Source organism: Bos indicus, chromosome 2 (genome assembly GCF_029378745.1).
Source record: "Bos indicus isolate NIAB-ARS_2022 breed Sahiwal x Tharparkar chromosome 2, NIAB-ARS_B.indTharparkar_mat_pri_1.0, whole genome shotgun sequence".
Taxonomy (NCBI): Eukaryota; Metazoa; Chordata; class Mammalia; order Artiodactyla; family Bovidae; genus Bos; species Bos indicus.
In genome coordinates, this window is record NC_091761.1 from 76,463,599 (window position 1) to 76,487,710 (window position 24,112).

The 24,112-nt window shown below is 39.0% G+C and overlaps 1 protein-coding gene across 1 annotated transcript in view; it reads left to right on the forward strand.

Moving 5' to 3' along the window:
• Positions 1-24,112, forward strand: part of CNTNAP5 (contactin associated protein family member 5) — a 1,031,770-nt gene that overhangs the window by 632,809 nt on the left and 374,849 nt on the right. Inside the window, exon 11 of the mRNA XM_070769229.1 lies at positions 2,337-2,443. Within this exon, the coding sequence (XP_070625330.1) occupies positions 2,337-2,443 (107 nt within the window). The remainder of the gene's footprint in view (positions 1-2,336; positions 2,444-24,112) is intronic.

Here is a 24,112-nt window from a genome sequence, read left to right on the forward strand (position 1 = left end):
CATTCTGAAACTTAGCATTTTTTTCTCTGTCTTTCTTTCACTGCAGATAAGCTTTCTTCTCATGGCTGAAAACATGGCCAATGAGAACTTCTAAGTTTTTTCCTTTTAGCTTCAGTCATCAAAAAAGGGGCTGATCTAAACTTTCTTGGTGCCAAAACCAGAAGAACTATAGGATAAATATCTACTGACCTGGTTGTGCTCAGCTTTCCATCTTTAAAGCAATTAACTTTTTGTTGGCAGAGGGAGAGGAACAGTAATACCATTATTTGTCACTCATGGACGCTGAATCTATGTGTGAGTGTATGTGTGTATGTTTGTGTGATTGGGGGAGTGGAGTAGGATGGGCTGGGTTGGAGCAGCTATAGAGATGTCATGTAAGAATTTGAGCATTTTAGAGGGGACAGGTCTAGAGAAAATCACCCTGCAGAGCAGCAGTGTTCAGAAATGAGGAGGCTCTGGGAGGCAAAAGAAAACTTGTGGAGGCAGGGAGGCCTTCTCAGGCTGTCCATCAGCGCACAACCAGAGGCCGAGGCTCTTGCTTGGCTTTTGTTCATGAGGACATTGATGTTTCAAGTTTAAATTCCCCACAGCATGAGGTTAGTGGAGTTGAGGGAGGAAACATGTGCCAGTCTTGAGTAATAAGACTGTCTTTTCTTTTCCAGCTACCTGGGTGTATGGGACCCAGAGAGAGGGTAGAATTTGGAGTCGGCAAGGGCCCGTTTTTGGTTTATTCGTTGATTGGTTGGATTTTTTGATCATGTTCTAGAGCAAAATTACTGCATCCTGTTCCCTCCCTTTTTTCCCCTGTTTCTAAGCCATGGCTGGATACTATGGCGTTATCAATAAGCTTTTCCCAAACAGAAGCCCTATTGGCACAATTGTATGTTTGCTGTAGTGAGCAGAAAATTTCTAATAATATGTCTGAACATAGGCAGGAATATTAGTTTCTGGGCTTTGAAGTAATCATTGCTGGAAGTTTTTGTACTTATATAGGACATTTAGGGTAAGTCATCTTAATTTTTCTTGCCCCACATTCTTAGACGCTCCACAATGAGTCCTTTTGTTGTATTATACCATTTCTGTAATTTCACCATTTGTGTCCTGTCCCTGGTGAAATTCGTGAGACTTTACTCTTCCCATAAAGATTGTTTTCAAACATTTCAGTATTTATCATGGCTTTTACTTTTAATTTTGTTTATTACACATGTTGAAAACTTGCTGGTTATTTTTTAATAGCAACAGTGGCTGCCATGTAGAGAATTTAAAATATGTATGTAAGAGGTGAAGAGAATTACCTACAGACACCATGTATAAATGGCTGAGCCGGGTCTTTGTCCAGAAGGACTGAATGTTGCCTTCACTCCCATTAACCAAATGGCACTTAACATTTGTCCTTCTAGTTATTTTTTCACAATAAAGTGTTTGTTTTATTTCACTGTGGCTGTGCTTCATATCTTGAATTTCTACTTAATTCAGTCCCAGTCTGTTATAATCCTTTTGCTAATTTCATTTGTAGTGACTTTTTGATAGCCTGTTAATATTAATTATGACAACTTTCCTAAGAAATCTTATGTAGGAAAAGTACAGGGATTCATCATAACATCATTGTGAATAATGACAATTAGTACATATAGTTTTTATAGTTTTAGATACATCCTTAAGAAAGAGCCATCTGAGTGTGATTGCTGGGTCAAATTACATGAGTGTTTCAGAAAGTTTTTAAAGTGTATGGTGAAATATTTTTCAAAATGATCATACTGTTTTCAACACAAATAGTTAAGGCCTCATTTTAAGGGTGTTATTGGCTATTTTAATAATTATAGAGTTTCCTTGTATGTTAACTGAGCATGTAACATCTATTCAAATTTCATGAGTATTTTAAAATAGATTTCTGTCTGTCACCCAACAGAGAAGCAGGAGGATTATGACCTCAATTATCTGCTCCTTTCCCCTTACCTTTAAAAATGTAAAACCTTTCCAAAATGCAAAATTACACTCTTTGTCCATTTTATTCTATGGCAAATGAAAAACCTTACAAATTCTGACTATTTCAAATTAACTTCAAGTCAATGAAAATGTGCCCCCATGTTGAAATGCTTCATTTAATTGCCTAAATCAGCTCTGAGCCTTCCTTTGGCCAGGAGAACCAGGCACTGTAAAGGACCCCACCTCTGTGGGGAAATTGTTGTCTTATGTTCACATATTCAAGTCTCACTTAGGCATAGTAGCGTAGCCGACTCTCACCGTTAACTCGTTCAGTTGAATATAAGACATCCCCCTGCCTTATTTCCATTGATTTGGTTTATTTAATTTGATTTTCCTCCATCTCTCACTAGGTGCTTGCCAAACTACTGCGAGCATGGAGGAAGCTGCTCCCAGTCCTGGACGACCTTCTACTGTAACTGCACTGACACAGGTTACGTAGGTGCCACCTGCCATAACTGTGAGTAGACTCATGATTCCCCACAGATTCTATGGCAAAATTCCCAGATTCCCCATTCTAGGGCAAAACTCCAGGAATGCTAGGAATAGTGTCAGAATATTAATATATTCAACATAGGGTGGGCACTTTTTATTCATTCATTCATTGTGTGTTTCTTGAGAGGCTACTCTATGCCAAGCACTGTGGAGAGCATGGAGGATGCACTGGTACAAAGCCATGCCATTCTGGAGCTCAAGGTTTACCAAGAGGACAGACAGAAAGTCAGGTAATTGTTGAGCCAGAGACAAGTCAAAGTGCTGTAGGCATATAAAGGTGAGCTATGAAGTCAACTGCATTGTCTAAATGGGCTAAATTAGGCTGTTCAATAAGCAGCCTGAATCTCAGTGGCCTAAGTAATAAGCAGCTGAGTCATGCCTATGTTACCTACATAGCACAGGTCTACAGGGGACCAACTCTTCCAAAGGCGTTCTCCTTCTGGGAGGCTGACAGAGACTTCATCATCTGGAATACTGCTATGGCAGGAATAAGGAAGCCCAAGAAAACATGTGCTTTTAAAAGCTTTTACCTGGGACTTTCCTGGGAGTTTAGTGATTAAGACTCCATGGTTTCACTGAAGGGGTGTTGGTTTGATCCCTGGGATTATGATCTTACATCCACATGGTGTGACCAAAGATTTAAAAAAAAAAAAAAGAAAAGCTTCTTCCTGGGAGTGCCAAACATGACTTCTACTCATATTCCATTGGCCAGGCAAAGTCATGTGGGTACCTAATGTCAAGAGGGAAAGAGGGTTCCCCTTACCATGGGATCTGAGGCAATGGAACTCGCAGATTGTGGATAAGTACTGACACTGTCTGCATGCTCATGATAGGGAGGCTTCAGATGGAAGGTTTGAGCTGATCCTGTAGTAGGGAAGTGGTAGACAAGGAGAAGAAAAAGGAAACGGAATCTGCAATTATTTGGAGATAGCTGGAGACTGCTGACAGTAAATAGTAAGAAAGGAAGCAGAAATTGAGGAGATTGGAGCACACAAAGAATAAGGAGTGAGGAGGAAAAAGTAAAGGAAGAACGTGAGTCCTGATTCCCACAATTTTATATTCTCGTCAGGGTTATGATAAAAAACACATGTTGAAATAGAGAAGGTTTGACATTTGGAGGATTGTTTGTAAGCTGTATGACATGAACTGAAGTTTAATTGAGAAATATGTGATTGGAAGGGGAATTCCCTGGTGGCTCAGTGGCAAAGAATCTGCCTGCCAATGAAGAAGATATAGGAATTGCAGATTTGATCCCTGGGTCAGAAAGACCTCCTGGAAGAGGAAATGGCAACCCTCTTCTGTATTCTTGTGGGGAAAATTCCACGGACAGAGGACCCTGGCAGGCAACAGTGCATGGGGTTACAAAGAGTTGGACATGACTGAGTACGCATGCATGACTGAAAAGTGCTGGCTTCAGTTGTAGGAGACTTCACAGAAAATATGGACTTAGAAATTGACTTAGAAGGTAGAAGCATAGGAGAAGGGCCTTCTAGTAAGAAGGGCCTTCTAATGTAAGAGCCAAGCCAAGGCTGGAGCTATTCTCAGGACTATAGGGAGACTATCCCTCAGGGCCTGATCTCACTGGTGTTTCTTAAGTCTCCGCTTTTCCTGGGATGGCACACAGAATGCAGAAAGGGAAAGGGAATTGCCAGCTGGGTCTGGTCCAGGATGAACCGGTCCAGGATGAACAGCATTGGTGCTCTCATCCTTTAAGACCCCTGAGTCATTCTATAGCCTCTTTTATACCTTAGAATTGACTATTCACCAATGATGGTCATAGAGGAGTCTAAGCAAATCAGAGAAGAAGTAGCCCAATGGCCATTGTGGGATGATGTTATTGCTATTAATTGCCTGTGGAAGAGAAAAACACTGCCTGGATTTATAATGATATAAATTTCTTAAAACTTTCTATTTAGATATTTGGAATAGTGAACACTAGACTGACAGAGATTAGATTTAAATTTGACCAAGCTCTTGCACTTGAACAAGAAGACAATTTTGACACTCCAGACCTCAGTTTTCTTGTGGATCCTATAAAGGAAAGCTAACTAAATTGCTTCTCAGACTTTTGGCTAAGATCAAGTGTAGTATAGAGGCTTCTCTGGTGACTCAGTAGTTAAGAATCTGCCTGCCAATGCAAGAGATGCAAGAGAGGTGGGTTTGATCCCAGGGTCAGCAAGATCCCCTGGAGTAGGAAATGGCACCCCACTCCAGTATTCTTGCCTGAAAAATTCCATGGACAGAGAAGCCTGGTGAGCTACAGTCCATGGGGTTGCAAAGAGTTAGACATGACGGGGTGTGCACCAAGATCTTGGAGACCATTTTAAGGCTATAATTGCAAGATTTTATTTAAGATTTTCAATAAATATCAAATCTATAAATGTTGAGTCTGGTTCCAGAAATGTATCCCTAAAGAAAAGACTGTAATTGTACAGATACGTTATAGGACACATACAAGACTGTCTAGTTTGTACTGAAGTGCTGCTGTAAGAAACTCAGAGGCAAACGAATGGCCGTCAAGTTAATAGTGAGATGAGATAAGCCTGAAGATTTAAGTCAAAATTATCCAAATATCTGCCAAGTCACAGGATAAGATTCCTAAGATTTTTAAAGGTTATTCTATTCACTTTCAGCAATATTTCGTTAAGTCCATCTCTACAGATAGTCTCCTCCTTTAAATTTATACATCTATCAGGCTAAAAATAGATCTCCAACTTTATAAAAGTAGTATGAACTTGAAAGTCGATGGAAGTGAAGTTCTGATTTTCAAAGGAACACTGTCAAAGTTGATGAGCAGGAAACTGAACATATCAAGCCTTAAAAATACCATTCCTTATTTTAAACACCTTCCAATCTTCCTTTCTGTAACATTGCTCAATGTCTATACCATTGGCTGCAATACTATTAAACCCATTCTTTCCCTCTGGGCACCCAGCCAGGGCAGATCAGAGGTGCCTGGGTGGCTGTGAGGTTTGGCACACATACCTTGGATGTCTGTGCAGTTTAAGAACTTTCCTCCTCTGACTAATCCCTCTTCCTCCTCCCAATGGGTGAGAAGCACTGTTTTGAGTCAGATTTGAGTTGATTGAGTAAATCAAGCCATGCATTTCTGTCTTCATAAAGCATGTGCTCTGAATGAGGGGGATCAGAAACGAGAGCTGGTAAAATACAGAAGACAGGTAAAAGCAAAACAAACAACTTCACAACCCTGCTTGTGTGGAAATGGTAATGTCCTTGCTCAACAGGGGTTTATTTTCTTGAAACAGTCATGCATAATCAGAACATTTTTGAAATGTTCTGAAATGTGATGAAAGACCTTCACATTTTTAAAACATTTCTGATGATATTAAAAACATAATTTCTTGACTACTGGTCTTTTGTCTTTTCATTCTCTTCAGGATTAGTTTGGTTTCCTCATTCTTGGTGCATCCTAGTAAATGTGAACCAATAGGGCTGACTTAGACAGAATTTGCTTCTTTCTGTCTAGCTTTGTGGCTAACAGAGGGGTCTGGCTTAATGAAGGGCATGATGAACTCTAAAGAATGGTACAACGGGAATTCTCAAAGTCTTTAAGCATAGTAGGCATAGTATTACAAGTAGATATGTCATGATTCCATTTCAATTTTCTTTCCTCTTCATCTGATGAAACATAAAGAACTTGGGCATGCAAGTTTTGTGACTTTTCAAACACACTTTGTTCAAAACTTCCTGCTTAGAAAGAATTGATAAGTAAAGGACATGTCCTTTCCCATCTGTGGCAGGGTCCTCATAGGAGGAGGAAATGTGAGATCAACATTTGTCCAGTAAACTGACATTAAATATTATTATCTCTGTAAGTTGTTTTGGTTAGCAGTTTTATCCCGAGTGGTATACTATTCACCAGAAGGATGACTGGAGGTGACATAGTATTTTCAGTCCAGATTTTTTTTTAAATTTATTTTTTATTGAAGGATAATTGCTTTAGAGAATTTTGTTGTTTTCTGTCAAACATGAATAAGCCATAGGTATACATATATCCCCTCCCTTTTGAACCTCCCTCCCATCTCCCTCCCCATCCCACCCCTCTAGGTTGATACAGAGCCCCTGTTTCAGGTTCTTAAGCCATACAGCAAATTCCTGTTGGCTCTCTATTTTACATATGGTAATGTAAGTTTCCATGTTACTTTTTCCCTAGACTCATCCTCTCCTCCCCTCTCTCCATGTCCATAAGTCTATTCTCTATGTCTGTTTCTCCATTGGTACATTATAAATGAGTTCTTCAATATCCTTCTTCTAGATTCCATATATATGTGTTAGAATACAATATTTATCTTTCTCTTTCTGACTCACTTCACTCTGTATAATGAGTTCTAGGTTCATCCACCTTACCAGAACTGACTCAAATGCATTCAGTCCAGATTAAGTCTTGGCAACCCACCCACTGATCAGATCTTCCAGTCACCAGAGACAGTTACCACAGTTATTGGTTTTCTAAAATGTCCAAGTTTAGAAGATTGTGTAATTGAAGCCAAATTACTGAGTACTCAGTGTATTAATGTAGGTCTGTTATGATATATTATGAATCCAAGTTAAGATTAAAATGAAATTTGGTTATGGGAGCTTAATACATAGATCAATCTACAATGTAACAATAAAGGGAGATGGATATTATTATTCTCTTCATTTTATAGATGAGCACACTGAAGCCCAAAAGTGTCACTCAAGGTAACATAACTATTTATAGCAAATGAAGGAGCTGGGACTGGAATGGAGGGAATCTGACTGGGATGTAAGATAAATCCTATATCTTACATCTATTCTCAAACAATAAGACATTTTGAAAACCTCTTTATATGAATTAGTGATGGGACATTCATGATATCCTTCATATTACTTGACACCCAGTAGAATATCGTGATACCAAACAGAAAATTCAGTTCTAGAAGACTTAGAGGTGAGAACAGTTTTGTGTTCTAGAATAATAATGAAATCATCCTGGAAGTAAAGAGGATAAGTTAGCGCTTGAAAGACGGCTCAAATTAAACTAAATACAAGGATGAGGGAAGCCTATTAAAAACAGATTGGCAAGAACCAAATGTGACGGTAGAATATATATAAACTGTGATTTGGGACAATGCATTTATTTGCTGGCTCAAGAAAGGGAAAATAAATAGCTCTTTTTATTCAGTGCTAAAGCCCAAATGGTGTTCCTATAAAGCACTTTCCCCTAGGGGAAATCTGAGATCACTTCCATTATTACCAAAGCTTTTCACATGTTATTGCAGTATCTATAAATACCACTTTAATGACTATATAATAAATAGCCTATTTAATGACTTCGTTTTTATTCAACTATTTTAATCTTTTTTGGGGGTGGGGGATGATGAGCCCTGTATTGTTTCCAAATATTTATTATTATAACCAACCTCATAGTGGGCTTCTTTGTGCCTAAATAAATTTTAACCTCACATGTTTTTTTGTTTTCTTGAACTGGCATAGGAATGGCATTCTTGAGTCAAAGATGATGAATCATTTTAAAGGTCTTGATTCATATTTCAACCTGTTTTCCTAAAATCTTGCTACAGTTTATACACTGATCAGTATTTTTTGAGATATCTTATTTCATCTTCTAAGCCAGAATTTTTCACTATATGTTATAAAACCATTTTGCATGTGTTTTTACTAAAATATTTGTATCCTGAAATGGAAATTATTATTGACTCTCATGATGAAGAAAGAAAGGGGAAGATGGAAGAAAAAGAGGGTTTTTAGGTAAATTACAATAGAAATAAGATTGTCCCCACAGAATTGTATTTAACCATTCAGTAATAAGTACCTTTTGAAAACACATCTGATGTCAGTAACCACGCAATGGACAATTACTCTCATTTTAAGCGGACTCAGTAAATGATCCAAGTACTTACTTCTCATCTTCCATATGTTGCCTAATGAGTGGGGCCATCCTTGATCTTCTCAGCACTTCTGTCTGATCACATTCACATGGCCCCTTTGCAGGGTCTCTTCACCCTTTCTCAGCCTTTGCTAATCCTGTTTCACAGCGTAGCCTCTCTGACATCTTAACAATACCTCTAGTGTTCACTTTTCAGCTTGGCAAGAGGATGTCAGCTTTCTTGCTCTCCTAAGCTTGATGTAGTGCCTCTCCCTTTGGGCAATCAATAGCCAGGTATTGATTGGGAGCATATCAAGTCATCTGGCTCTCAGCCTCTAAGGTAGTCATTACAGAGGGATAACACTTGAGCTGTTTTAGCAGTAGGTAAATGGTCCTCTCGCTACATGATATTTCATAGTTGAAACAAAAGGTTAGAAGAGGGTAGGGGATTCTACTAATAGGAGTTTTACTTACAAGCAGGACTCATATCTCTTAGCTCATATCAACTCATATTCTAGTATTCTTCATGTTTTCTAAGAAGATCTAAAGAAAATTCATCTCCATGCTTGACTCTGAAAGCCAACAGCAAGTGTTCCAAGATGTAACTAGATATGTAACATAGAAGAAAAAGAAAGCAAAAACAGTAATGAATCATTGAGTCCACACCCTGCTTCATTTTATGACACTAACCACCATCTTCAGTGTCACAATTTTTATTCATATTAACTTCTCTGCAGTGATGATAAACTGCTTAAAGGAAGAACTGTGTCTTGCTTATATTATACTAACCATATCCAAGGAATTTGTGATATAAAGGGCATGTTATGTAATTGCTGAGACAGACAGTTAAACAGAAAAAAAGATAATTTGGTGTGACATTAAATGGAAACTCCATAAGGAAAGGATAGTGCCTGAATCTTCTTTATGTCGCCAATCTTTTGTCTAATCTGTGACACATCATAGATATCTGCTGTTTGCTGTACACACGGGTAGATAAATCAGATAGGTGCACACAGTAACGGGGAGTTACTAGGGTGAGGGTACTGTCCCTTTCTGGGGGAGGTGAGAAAGTTTTCACAATAATTGACACAAGCAAAAACTTGAGGGATAAGAGAGAAAAAGGACGAGTTGAAGTGACAGAGAGATACGTGAAAGTTCATGCAGCAGAGAGGATGATGAGATGCTTAGTGCAGCTGGAATCTAGGGTGAAACGGAGGAAGAGAGAGACAGGATTTGCAGAAAGAAGAGAAGATAGGTGATTCATTGAAAGGGAGCTTGTTTCTCTGTTGAGCACCTTGAAGCCAACCATGGTATTTTGGTTTTGTTTTCATACTGAGAATTAACTTGCTAATAATTATTTTGTTGTTGTTTTACTCATCAGTTACTTTTTGGGACTCTAACTGTGATGGTATTGTAGAGCATGCACTGAAGTTGGAAGAAAACTTCATGCCGGGTGTCAAGGTACAAGGCGGGTATGTGTTGGGTGTAAGGGAGAAATACAATGCTATTTGCAATTGTGTGAGCAGCAAATAATGAGAGTGAGAACAAGCTGGAAAGAAGGGACCTTACTTGAAAGATTTTATATATATATATATATATATATATATACATATATATATATATATAATTGGATCAAACAGACTTGAAGACAAACCAAATCAAATACAGCAGAGAGAAGGATGACTTTTAGCTTTGTAACTTGGAAGACTTCATGAATGAAGGATGTGGTGACTAAGTCCCCAGGTTGGTCTGTGCCTGACAACCTGTGTCAAATCCAGGCTCTGCAACTTACAAGATGTATAACCTAGGGCAAGTTTTGTGAGCTTTGTGTGCTTTAATGTCCTTATTTGTGATACGTGGCTAAGACTAGCAGCCACCTCATGGAAGTATCATGAGGATTAGATAAAAGAATCCCCATAAAGTATTTAGCCTGGTGCCTGGCAAATGCAAGGTTTCTGATCATTTGAACAGAGAGAGGATGTGGAGACAGAGGGGAAGACTTTGCAGATGCCATCTTCAGTTCAGTTTGGGACATGATGGTTCCTTGAAGTCATGCTCCCAGTGCAGTAGTACGTAGACATCCCAGAACCAGGTCGTCCAAGGGGAAGATCAGAATCACTGGATATATAGTTGTTGAAACCTTTTGAGTAGATGAAGTCAATCAGATATTGGTCACTAAGTCTGGTACCTGCAATGTAAAACTTCACTTCCAAGACTTTTAAGGGTCTCAAGAAGACATACAACTGAGCTACAATTAAAGAAGGAAGCATGAGGAAAGAAAAGAGGAGAAATAAGAAAAGCGATAAACTAAAAAGCAGAAGAGAATTGTTCTAAGATTAGATTATAAACAGAAATATCCAAGTGACGTTCCCAAGATTACTTCTTCATCATGGTGAAGGGTCATAGCTGAATGACTGGCTGGATGTTTAAATAAGAAATTGGAGAAAAACACAGTAAGTGAAAGAAAGACACCGTTTTGTAAAATTTATTTTTAACTAATTAATTGTTTAGTGAACTATGGTTGATTTGCATTGTTGTGTTAGTTTTAGATATAAAACAAAGTAATTCAGTTACACATGCACACACATGCACATATTCTTAATAAGATTCTTTATTCCATTATAGGTTATTACAAAATATTGAATATAGTTCATGTCTATGGCCATACCACCCTGAATGTGCCCAGTCTCATCTGGAATTTAGTTCCCTGTGCCATAGAGTAGAACCTTGCTGTTTACTTATGTATACTAGTGTGTGCATATTAATCCCGAACTCCTAATGTATTCCTTCTTCCTTACCATTTGGTAACCTTAAGTTTGTTTTCTATGTCTGTGAATCTATTTCTGTTTTGTAAATTAGTTCATTTGTGTCATTTTTTTGTATTCTACATATAAACAATACCATATGATACTTGTCTTTGATTTGCTTCACTTAGTATGGTAATCTCTAGGTCCATCCATGTTCCTGCACATGGCATTATTTCATTCTTTTCTATGGCTGAGGAGTATTCCATTGTATATATGTACTACATCTTCTTTGGGCTTCCCAGGTGGTGCCAATGATAAAGAATCTGCCTACCAATGCAGGAGATGCCAGGGATGCAGATTCGATCCCTGGTTTGGGAAGATCTCCTGGAGAAGGAAATGGCATTCCACTCCAGTATTCTTGCCTTGGAAATCCCATGGACAGAGGACCTGGTGGTCTACAGTCCATGGAGTGCAAAAGAGTCAGACACGACTGTGCAGTTGAACACGCACACAACATCTTCTTTACCCATTCACCTGTTGATGGACAATTAGGTTGTTTCTATGTCTTGACTATTGTAAATAGTGCTGCTATGAACATAGGGGTGCATGCATCTTTTCAAATTAGAGTTTTGTCCAGATATATGCCCAAGAGTGGTACTGCTGGATCATTTTTGGTATAGTTGGACAACTCTATTTTTCATTTTTTGGAAAACCTCCATATTGTTTTGCATAGTGGCTGCACCAATTTGCAGTCCCATCAACTCTGTTGGAGTATCCTCTTTTCAAGAGAATTTGTTGCTTGTTAACTGTCTAAGTGTTACCAGGATTCAGGTGATTCAAAATCATTATATGCCATTGGAATGATTTTCCTCCCCTTCAGGAGGAAGGACTGATATCTTTGCATCTGTTAATAAACAAGTAATTCAAGGAGGTGTGCAGTCACGTGCTTGAGTCTGATTGCAAGGTGCCTGTTAGTCTGTAAAAAGGGAGATCAGAAGATACTGAACTGATGTGAAAGGCTTGGAGGAGTGACCAGGCCTGAACACAAGGACTGGATTTGGTCGGCAGAGAAATCTTAGGAGAGTGTTTTTCAAGGGTGAGAATCAAAGGAATGATTTGAAATAAGGATGAGCACAGACAATGTTTGAGTTTCACTCAAGGCACAGCCGAAGGGCAAGAGAAAGAACATTCATTGAGCTTCTTTTAAGTGTCATGCACTGGACTGGGCAGTTTAAACAGTTCGCCTCACTCTCTGAGGCTCCTTCACATCCTTAGCCCTGACCTTGTTGGGCTGTGACTTCTTGAAACATCAGGGTCTTCACATGTGCCAATCTCCTGACCAGATATTCTTCTTATGCTTTCTTTGCTCCAGCAACTTTGTTACCTCCTGCGTGAAGCCTACCCAGATCTTTCCTAGACGCTGCTTCTCTTTGCCCCTTTAGTACCCACACACTCACACATAATTAATTCCACCATATCAAATGTAAATATTTAGTTCCTGTTTTTCTTCCTAAACTGCCATTTTTTGTTTGTTTGTTTGTTTATATCTGGTCCCTACTGGCTGAGAATCAACAAATGTAAACATTTAAAAAATTTATTGTGATAAAGTAGCATAATATAAACTGTGCTATCTTAACCATATTTGACTGTACAGTACAGTGATGCTAAGTACAGTAACAGTGTTGTGCAACTCTCACTAATATCCATCTCTAGAATTCTTCACTTTCTTAAACTGAAACTGTATACCCATTAAATATGAACTCCCCATCCCTCCTCCCTACCCCTCTGGCCCCTGGTATCTACCAATGTATTTTCTGACTCTATGAATTTGACTGTTCTATGTACCTCATATAAGTGGAATCAAACAGCATTTGTCTGCACCTACAGGATATCAGAATGTATTTTTAAGGTTAGCTTAATATATGTCCTACAAACAGATTGAACCTTCTTTCTTTCCCCTGTGCTATAACAGTAGTTTCTCATTGGTTATCTATCTCATAGTGTATATATGTCAGCCCCAATATCCCAATTCATCCCACCCCCTTCTCTCCCCTTGATGTCCACCCATTTGTTTTCTACCTCTGTGTCTCTATTTCCACTTTGCAAAAAGGGTCATCTATAGAAGGCAATGGCACCCCACTCCAGTACTCTTTCCTGGAGAATTCCATGGAAGGAGGACCCTGGTAGGCTGCAGTCCATGGGGTCGCTAAGAGTCAGATACGGCTGAGCAACTTCATTTTCCCTTTTCACTTTCATGCATTGGAGAAGGAAATGGCAACCCACTCCAGTATTCTTGCCTAAAGAATCCCAGGGACGGAGGAGCCTGGTGGGCTGCCATCTATGGGGTGGCACAGAGTCGGCCACAACTGAAACGACTTAGCAGTATACTAATTCTTAAAGCCACAAGGCTGGTGGAAGTGGGATTGAACTCAGTTTTAAATGGTTCACAAGCATTTCCTTATCACATTCAAACATCTCTAAGTGGAAGAAAGGGACTTCCCAGTTGGTGCTAGTGGTAAAGAGGCCATGCCTGCCAATACAGGAGACATAAGAGACATGGGTTCAATCCCTGGGTCAGAAAGATCCTCTGAAGAAGGGCATGGCAACCCACTCCAGTATTGTTGCCTGGAGAATCCCATGGACAGAAGACCTTGGTCCACAGGATCACAGAGTCAGACACAGCTGAAGCACTTCGCATGCACAGTGGAATAAAGACCATGCTTAAATATTTTATGGAACATGGTAGGATTATAAACAAATGGATACGAAGACTTCTGCTTAAACAGGAGGAGGAGGAATGAATGTTGCATATTCACCTTGGATCGATTCTCTTCCTTTTGAACACATCATTAACAATTTAAGTTTCCCACAGTCATTTCCTTCATGGTGAGTTATTTTATTTGGTCTTTCCTTCCTCTTTCTCTCCATCTTTCCCTCCACCTCCCCTTGCCCTCATTAACTGAAGCTGCAGTAAAGCTAATTTCAAATACTTACGTTGGTTTGACAATGTGCAAAAAAATGTAATCACAAGATTGACTTTATTCCAAATCCTTAGAAGCAACAAAAGATCCCAAAATATGAAAGTAGATAATTAACTGGGGATAATTTAATTGTTGATGTTGTCTTTCTTTGGAAACCATTGATATTTACTTTGAACACTGAATGGGGAAAATGTACATCTATTTCTAATGTATTTCAATCAAAAACTAATCGCCATAGAAATAGAAAGCTCTGGTATAGCTCATGAGTTAGAAGTAATCTGGACTGGATACATACATATTAAACTTAATATATGAAGTTTATATATATTCTTCAGTCATGTCCGACTCTGTGTGACCCCAAAGACGGCAGCCCATGCCATCTATGGGGTCACACAGAGTCGGACACGACTGAAGCGACTTAGCAGCAGCAGCATACATGGTCACTATGAAAGAAGTTTTGATTTTCTCCAGTTGTATGACTCAGAACAAATGTGTTGACTTCCCATAGTGTGATGTCACATTTCACAATAGCTTGTTATCATACTGTAAAGTTTCATTTTCTCACCTTTGCCATTTTCTGATATTCTAGCTCAGATTATATTTGCCCATCTCTTGACTATGGTTTAGACAATACTGAGTACTCTTTCATGATGTTACTTTTATAATCTTGAAAAGCAAAAAATGGAAACATGAGGGGTATGAAGGTCTCAGATGTTTCAAGCTCTTGCCTACTTACATTGAAGCTTGTGGTTGAGTTGAACTGCTGTGATTATTATTTGGAATGAATCAACTAAAAGAATAATAAAAATAATGAGCAATAAGAGAATGAGAGAAAGTGTGATTGTTTAATATAGTTTACCAATTCTATTTTAAATAATAGACTGAGGTTGGACTTTGTAAATTGTCATGAAAGAAAGGATTTCTCAGTGTGCTCAGTTTGCATTTTGTGGACATATTTTGCATATGTAATTCAGAGACAAAATTTAGAAAATATCCCTTTATCCATTAAAATTCTGTAATGCAATAACACTGTGACCTATGGCAAGTAATTTCACTGATTTGATCCCTCCTTGTGCCTTATAACAGAGGAAAATAATAGACTCTGTCCCTTATTGAAACTGGAATAAACTCATGAATCAATGGGTATGAAATCCCTTTGACAAGTATGATTCTAATCCTTCCTCACAGATTCCTTCTTCCTATACATTTACATTATTTTGTTCCCACGATAACCTTGATGAGGACAAAGCAAGTATTAATAGGAAGGACCCAAGGGTAATTTAGGATGGAGAACCCAAGAATGTTCAATGATAAGATAAGTAGGACTCAAACCTGGATGTTCTTATTGTCTCTGACTTTGTCAGTGTGAGTATCCTTCAAAAGGTTCTCCAGTTATATCATGCTCCAAAAAACATGAATTATTAGTGAACTTCTAAGGTTGATTTAACATTTTTGTTACGTGGGCTTCCCTAGTGGCTCAGACAGTAAAGAATCTACCTACAATGAAGGAGATCTGGTTTCTACCCCTGTATGGGGAAAATCTCCTGGAGGAGGGCATGGTAACTGACTCCAGTATTCTTGCCTGGAGAATTCCACTGACAGAGGAGCCTGGAAGGCTGCAGTCCATGGAGTTGCAAAAAGTCAGACATGACTGAGTGGATAACACTTTTTTTTGTAACTTACTTTCTTTTTATTTTTAAATATAAATTTATTTATTTTAATTGGAGGTTAATTACTTTACAATATTGTATTTGTTTTGCCATACATCAGCATGAATCCGACACAGGTATACACGTGTTCCCCATCCTGAACCCCCCTCTCTCCTCCCTCCCCGTACCATCCCTCTGGGTCATCTCAGTACACCAGCCCCAAGCATCCAGTATCATGCTCGAACCTGGACTGGCGATTCGTTTCATAAATGATATCATGTATGTAACTTATTTTCTAAAAGAAATTCTGAGGCTACTACTGCTCAACTTCAAATCGTATATTATCCACATTATCTCATTGAGAAAATCCTTGCTTCTCAGTTCAGTTGGAGAAGGAAATGGCAACCCACTCCAGTGTTCTTGCCTGGAGAATCCCATGGACAAAGGAGCCTGGTGGGCTACAGTCCATGGGGTTGCAAAGAGTCGAACACTACTGAGCAACTAACACACACACAGTTCAGTAAGTGTGACTGCTCATCACATGGCATCCTCCTAAACCCCAATATTTTCAGTTGCATTCCCATATGGGTCAAGTTATATTGGTACTCACTGACTATTCATTCCTTAAATGCAGTAGATTCTTTTTAATTTTTACTGAAGTATAGTTGTTTTACAATGCTGTGTTATTTTTTGCTATACAGCAAAATGAATCAGTTATACGTATACATATATCCCTTCTTTTTTGAATTTCCTTCCCATTTAGGTTACCACAGAACATTGAGTAGAGTTTATCACTCCATTCTTTTTTGTGTGTCAATGTGTTATTTTATTTTTATTGAAGTAGAGTTGATGTACAATTTTATAGAAGTATCACTCCGTTCTTTAGACCCTGAACTTTCTTCCTTACTTTTGTTCCAGATCATTCTTTATCCTGTCCCAGAACTTTGCCTGAGTACCTTTCATGTGCATAAGTGGCTGCCATAATTCACTTTTTGATCCTTCTTTGGCTTCTTGAGGTCATGCATCTGTCCCTAAGACCACGTACCAGGTCAGGCACACTGCACACACAAAACAAGGGCTGAGTGAATGGAATTCAACTTGGCACTTCCTTAAGGTGTAGTTGTATATTTTCTGCATTGAAAGGAAGCAGAAAACAATAACTAATCTGACACCCCCCCGGCAACCATTAGGCTTCCTTTTTAATTGGATGGAAGAACTGAGGCTCCTGCTTTGAATTCAAAGCACATTTCTTAAAGATCCCCACATCAAGTCCCCGGTTAGCTCTCAAACTGGCCAGTAAATCATCTTTCTGTCAGCACAGTTATAGTGCGTGATTTTAAGATACTAGCTGAAACAGAGTGTTTGGATAAGTAAATATATGTTGAAAACATAAAACGAAAATAAAGCTGTCCATCGTCATAGAAGGACATGTAACTGAGTTTATTAGTCTGTAAACAGAAGAGTTGTCAAAGTCAATTTTTGGCAGCACAGATTTCCTGCTGGCAGCTAATGTGATGATGAAAACCTTGGCAATCATCCCCTCACTCCTGTCTCTCTGATCCCATGGCTGTGATGATTGGAAGAGGAAGCAAGTGAATCTGTCTGCTAACATCTGATTTTATTGCTACATGTTGTCTAAATGGGCATTCAATGGAACAACAGTAATATAACTTGCAAACTGGGGATCCCTGGTGCTCACAGGCTGAGGAAGGACACATACTCTCATGCTTCTACTTAAAAAAAAGTCTTGGGTCCAATAACATCCTTCAGTTCAGTTCAGTTCAGTCGTTCGTGTCTGAATCTTGCGACTCCATGAACCCCAGTATGCAAGGCCTCCCTGTCCATCACCAACTCCCAGAGTCCACCCAAACCCATTTCCATTGAGTCGGTCATGCCATCCAACCATCTTATCCTCTGTTGTCCCCTTCTCCTCCTGCCCTCAGTCTTTCCCAGCATCGGGGTCTTTTCCAATGAGTCAGCTCTTCATATCAGGTGGCAAAGTACTGGAGTTTCAGCTTCAACATCAGTTCTTCTAAAGTACACCCAGGACTGATCTCCTTTAGGATGGACTGTTTGGATCTCTTTGCAGTCCAAGGGACTCTCAAGAGTCTTCTCCACCACCACAGTTCAAAAACATCGTTTGTTCTGTGCTCAGCTTTCTTTATAGTCCAACTCTCACATCCGTACATGACCACTGAAAAAACCATAGCCTTGACTAGACAGACCTTTGTTGACAAAGTAACGTCTCTGCTTTTTAATGTGCTCTTTATTTAGGTTGGTCATAACTTTCCTTCTAAGGAGTAAGCATCTTTTAATTTCATGGCTGCAATCACCATCTGCAGTGATTTTGGAGTCCAGAAAAATAAATTCAGCCACTGTTTCCCCATCTATTTGCCATGAAGTGATGGGACCAAATGCCATGTTCTTAGTTTTCTGAATGCTAAGCTCTAGGCCAACTTTTTCACTCTCCTCTTTCACTTTCATCAAGAGACTCTTTAGTTCTTCTTCACTTTCTGCCATAAGGGTGTTGTCATCTGCATATCTGAGGTTATTGATATTTCTCCTGGCAATCTTGGTTCCAGCTTGTGCTTCTTCCAGCCCAGCGTTTCTCATGATGTACTCTGCATATAAGTTAAATAAGTAGGGTGACAATATACAGCCTTGACGTACTCCTTTTCCTATTTGGAACCAGTCTGTTGGTCCATGTCCAATTCTAGCTGTTGCTTCCTGACCTGCATACAAGTTTCTCAAGAGGCAGGTCAGGTGGCCTGGTATTCCCATTTCTTTCAGAATTTTCCACAGTTTATTGTGATTCACAAAGTCAAAGGCTTTGGCATAATCAATAAAGCAGAAATAGATGTTTTTCTGGAACTCTCTTGCTTTTTTGATGATCCAGCGTATGTTGGTAATTTGATCTCTGGTTCCTCTGCCTTTTCTAAAACCAGCTTGAACATCTGGAAGTTCATGGTTCATGTGTTGCTGAAGCCTGACTTGGAGAATTTTGAGCATTACTTTACTAGTGTGTGAGATGAATACAATTGTGCAGTAGTTTGAGCATTCTTTGATATTGCCTTTCTTTGGGATTGGAATGAAAACTGACTTTTTGCAGTCCTGTGGCCACTGCTGAGTTTTCCAAATTTGCTGGCATATTGAGTGCAGCACTTTCACAGAATCATCTTTCAGGATTTGAAATAGCTCCACTGGAATTCCATCACCTCCACTAGCTTTGTTCATAGTGATGCTTCCTAAGGCCCACTTGACTTCACATCCCAGGATGTCTGGCTCTATGTGAGTGATCACACCATCGTGATTATCTGGGTCATGAAGATCTTTTTTTGTATAGTTCTTCCCTGGTGGCTCAGATGGTAAAGCGTGTGCCTGCAATGCGGCAGACTCAGGTTTGATCCCTGGGTTGGGAAGATCTCCTGGAGAAGGAAATGGCAACCCACTCCAGTACTCTTGCCTGGAGAATCCCATGGACGGAGGAGCCTGGTAGGCTATAGTCCACAGGGTCACAAAGAGTCAGACATGACTGAGCGACTTCACTTTCTTTCACTTTCACTTTCTGTGTATTCTTGCCACCTCTTCTTAATAACATCTTAATAATAACATCCCTAGGGGATTGTGAAAAGAAGTAGAAAATAAATGTGTTTAAACACTTTTTATGGAGGTGTATAAAAAGAAAATTGATTTCGAAAATTAGTCTGGCTTGAGTTCAGTCCTACGTTCTAGCAATGATTCACTGAGTAACCTGGGAAAAATTAATCAACTTCTCTGAACCTTGATTTCTCATTTCTAAGTGGAGAAATAATATCATTAGTGTCTTAGGAATTTTTGATGATGAAATAAGAGGTTACATCTAGAGCATCTAGTGTGGTGCCTGTGTAAGTAAGACACACTCAGTTTATTTATTCTGCTTCATCAATCCTTTACACTTCTTCTTTTTCTGGTCTTTTATGGATAAATTTTAGATTGGTAACAAATACTGATTTCTGTTTAGAAGGGATCTTTTAGTACAAGTCATTTTCATATGTTACATGCATCCTTCCTCAAGTTGATGCTTTAGAAACAGGTTAATTAATACATCTTGCTTCTCTGATGGCTAGAAGGTTTCTCTTAGAAGATACAATCTACCTTCTTCTAACATTCTGTATTTAGTCTTTGTTGTATCTGCAATGACCCTATCATAGACAGCCTGCCAGGTAAGGTCTCCTTGCACAGTTTTTACAAGTCCCCCAAAGAATGGACATATCATCATTTTCTCAGTTGCCTGGAATAAAGTAGAATGTTGATGGCATCACAGTTCTTGAAATCACTGGATTCCAGGAGGTACTTAGGTAATAATCAAAATAAGAATGTGCTTTAACTTAGTTATATAATTGTATATAATTAATATATGTATTGGAGAAGGAAATGGCAACCCATTCCAGTATTCTTGCTTGGAGAATCCCATGGGCAGAGGAGTCTGGTGGGTTATAGAGTCCAAGGGATCACAAAGAGTTGGACATGACTAAGCTACTGACCCAATATATGTACACTTTTCATTCTCATAGTTTAATCATTGTAATTGGTCTCCAAGTTAGTAAACATAGATGATTCTACAATCTATTCTGGCTGCTGTTATGTTGAGATTTATTTGGGATGCTTATTTTCATTTAGCATGAAGTCTAGTGAATCTCCCCTCTTTTCACATCACCCTTCCACACAATATATGTTTACATCAGTCATGTATAAATAAGTATCTACTTTGGGTCCACCAGAATTATACTAAAGCAACCTGAAGATTCTATTTCTGTTCTCAAGATCTTTAAAACTAGCAACAATGGTGGATGGGAGAGGAAAATTCTATTATCCACTCAAAAAATAATTCTAGATTGTATAGGATCAAAGAATAAGCTGAATAAAGTTGAAGACAGAAATACAGGCACAAGGCATGCAGGACAAGATGAGACAGGAAGAGAGGGAGAGCTCGGTTGTGCTGCATTTGAGCAAAACCTGGTCTCTTTGTGTGATCTGTATAGCAGAGGAAGTGGGGCATGGTTAGAATACAGGGTGAAAGACAGTGACCCACATAAGTTGGGGTTAGAGGAATAATGATAAGAAACAAAGTTGGAATCAGTCAGGCAAAGTCCCAGCAGAGAAACAGGACCAGGAGGAGGTAGATATTGAGAGATTTCTTACCACAAAATGGTATATATGATTGAGAGAATTGATCTGACAAGTCTGCGGTCCACAGGGCAGGCAGTCAGGAGGGGTGGGCGGAATATAGGGCAGGAGCTGAAACTGCAGTTCTTGGGGGCGATTTCTTCTTCTCGGAAACCTCTATTCTGTTCTTAATGCCATTCAACTGATTAAAATAGGTCCATCCAAAATTTTCAGGATAATTTATATTACTTAGAATTGGCTGACTATGGATTTTCTTCATATCTACAAAATACCTTCACAGCTATGAGGACTATAGTTCAGCTTATTTGACACATAAAACAGATTATTCCAGTCTGCCCATTTGTCAGTGCTGTACCTGTATTCATCTCCTTTAACCATATTTAGTTATTTTAGTTATGCTTCCATTATTTTCTTTGTGTTTAGAAATTTCTACCTTGTAAATTCTGCTTTTCTTTTTCTTTTTTTAAATTGAGGTTTAGTTGATTTGGGCTTTCCAGGTGGTGCTAGTGGTAAAGAACCTGCCTACCAGTGCAGGAAACATAAGAGACGTGGGTTTGATCCCTGAGTAGGGAAGATCCCCTGGAGGAGGGCATGACATCCCACTCCCGTGTACTTGACTGAAGAATCGCATGGACAAAGGAGCCTGGAGGGCTACAGTCCATAGGGTTGCAAAGAGTCAGACACTACTGAAGCAACTTAGCAAGCATGCATGCATAGTTGATTTACAATTTATAGTTCTTAGCTTCTGTTATTGTTCAGTCACTCAGTTGTGTCTGACTCTTTGCAATCCCACGGACTGTAGCACGCCAGGCTTCCCTGTCTTTCATCATCTCCTCAAGTTTGCTCAAACTCATGTCCATTGGGTCAGTGATACCATACAACGATCTTGTTCTCTGTCGTCCCCTTCTCCTACCTTCAATATGTCCCAGCATCAGGGTCTTTTTCAGTGAGTCAGCTCTTCACATCAGGAGGCCAAAGTACTGGAGCTTCAGCTTCAGCATCAGTCCTTCCAGTGAATATTCAGGACTGATTTCCTTTAGGATGGACTGGATTGATCTCCCTGCAGTCGAAGGGACTCTCAAGAGTCTTCTCCAACACCACAATTCAAAAGCATCAATTCTTTGATGCTCAGATTTCTTTATGGTCCAACTCTCACATCCATACATGACTACTGGAAAAACCATAGCTTTGACTATATGGACCTTTGTTGGGAAAATAATATCTCTGCTTTTTAATATGCTGGCTAGGTTTATCATAGCTTTCCTTCCAAGGAGCAGGCATCTTTTAATTTCATGGCTGCAGTTGCCATTGGCATGATTTATGATCCCAAGAAAATAAAGTCTGTAATTGTTTCAATGTTTCCCCATCTGTTTGGGGAAGTGATAGGAGCAGATGTCATTATCTTCATTTTTTGAATGTTGAGTTTTAAGCAAGCTTTTTTTACTCTCCTCTTTCACCTTCATCAAGAGGTTCTTTAATACCTCTTTGCTTTCTGGGATAAGTGTGGTGTTATCTGCATTTCTGAGGTTATTAATATTTCTCCCAGCAATCTTAATTACAGTTTATGCTTCTGGTGTACAGCAAAGTGATTCAGTATATATCTCTCTCTGTCTATATATATATATATGTATATATATATATATATGAATATATATATTCTTCAGTGATTTACAATATATATATTCTTTTTCATATATTTTTCCATTATGGCTTATCACAGGTGCTGAATATAGTTCTCTGTTCTATACAGCAGGACCTTAATGTTTATCCATTCTATATGTACTAGTTTACATCTGCTAATCCGAAACTCCCAATCCCTCCCTCCACTAACCCCTCCCCACTGGCAACCACAAGTCTGTTCTCTATGTCTGTGAGTCTGTTTCTGTTTCATAAATCAGTTCATTTGTGTTATATTTTAGATTCTACCTGTAAGTGATATCATACGGTATCTGTTTTTCTCTGTCTGACTTACTTCCCTTATTATACTAGTTGCAGTTCTGCCTGACATAACATCCTTCTGCTTCACATGATACAACTTTCCTGGACACAGTTGGCATCATTCAGGTTTGTGTAGCACTTTAATGGTAACACTTAGCACAGTGTTATCCTCATCAGCTCCTCTAATGTGACTAAGGTGCTGAACATGTGATAGTTTAGGCAATCAAAACAGCACTCTACGTTTGTCTTATATACTTGCTTTAAATTTTATTTAATGAACATAATTTACTTGCCTTTAGGTTCAATCTTGGGTAAGACTTCTTGGGATTATTTTCTCACTCATGGGTGATGCATTCTTATGATTCCTTTATATCACAAAATATATACCCAGTACAAGAATTTAAAAATCCCAGGTTAAGATGGGCATCAGTACTTCAATTTTCATTGAAAGATGAGATTCTAAAAGACTAGTGGCAGCTGAGGACCTGTGGAAAGGGAAGGGATATGTGGAGGAATAAGATTGTTGCCTTTTTCTTTGTTCAGTTGAATCCCATAAGTGTGTATTACAGTTTGTGTTTCTGGATAAATAGAGCAGCTGATTCTTTTGAAAAAGAATTTTATTGGAAAATAGTTGCTTTACAAAGTTGTGTTTGTTTCTACTGCACAGCAAAATGAACCAGCTATATATGTATATATGGCTAATATACATATATATACATATATATATATAAATGTATATATACACATAAATATATACAGTGCTAAGTTCCTTCAGTCGTGTCGGACTCTTTGCAACCCTATGGACTGTAGCCCACCAGGCTCCTCTGTCCATGAGATTCTCCAGGCAAGAATACTGAAGTGGGTTGCTGTGTCCTCTTCCAGAGGATCTTTTTGACCCAGGGATTGAACTGCTTCTCTTATGTCTCCTTATCCAGGTGGGTTATTTACCATATATATCCCTCCCCTTTGGATTTAGGATTGACTAGCTTAATCTTGTATTCCATGGGACTCTTAAAATTCTTCTCCAGCACCACAATTGGAAAACAATTTTTCAGTGCTCAGATAAGCTTTCAAGTACCAAAAGGGGGTCCATCAGCAGCCCCACTAACAGCAAATGGCCAGGGAAAGGGGTCATCTTCACTATTAGGGTTGACAGTCATCTCCCATGCCAAAAGATGCTAACAAGCCAGGTAGTACCTCCAGGACAGATACTGACCCCAAAGCAAGCAACCTGACAGGATGCTTAAGAATCAGCTGCTTTCTATTTCTGCTTTGCAAATAAGA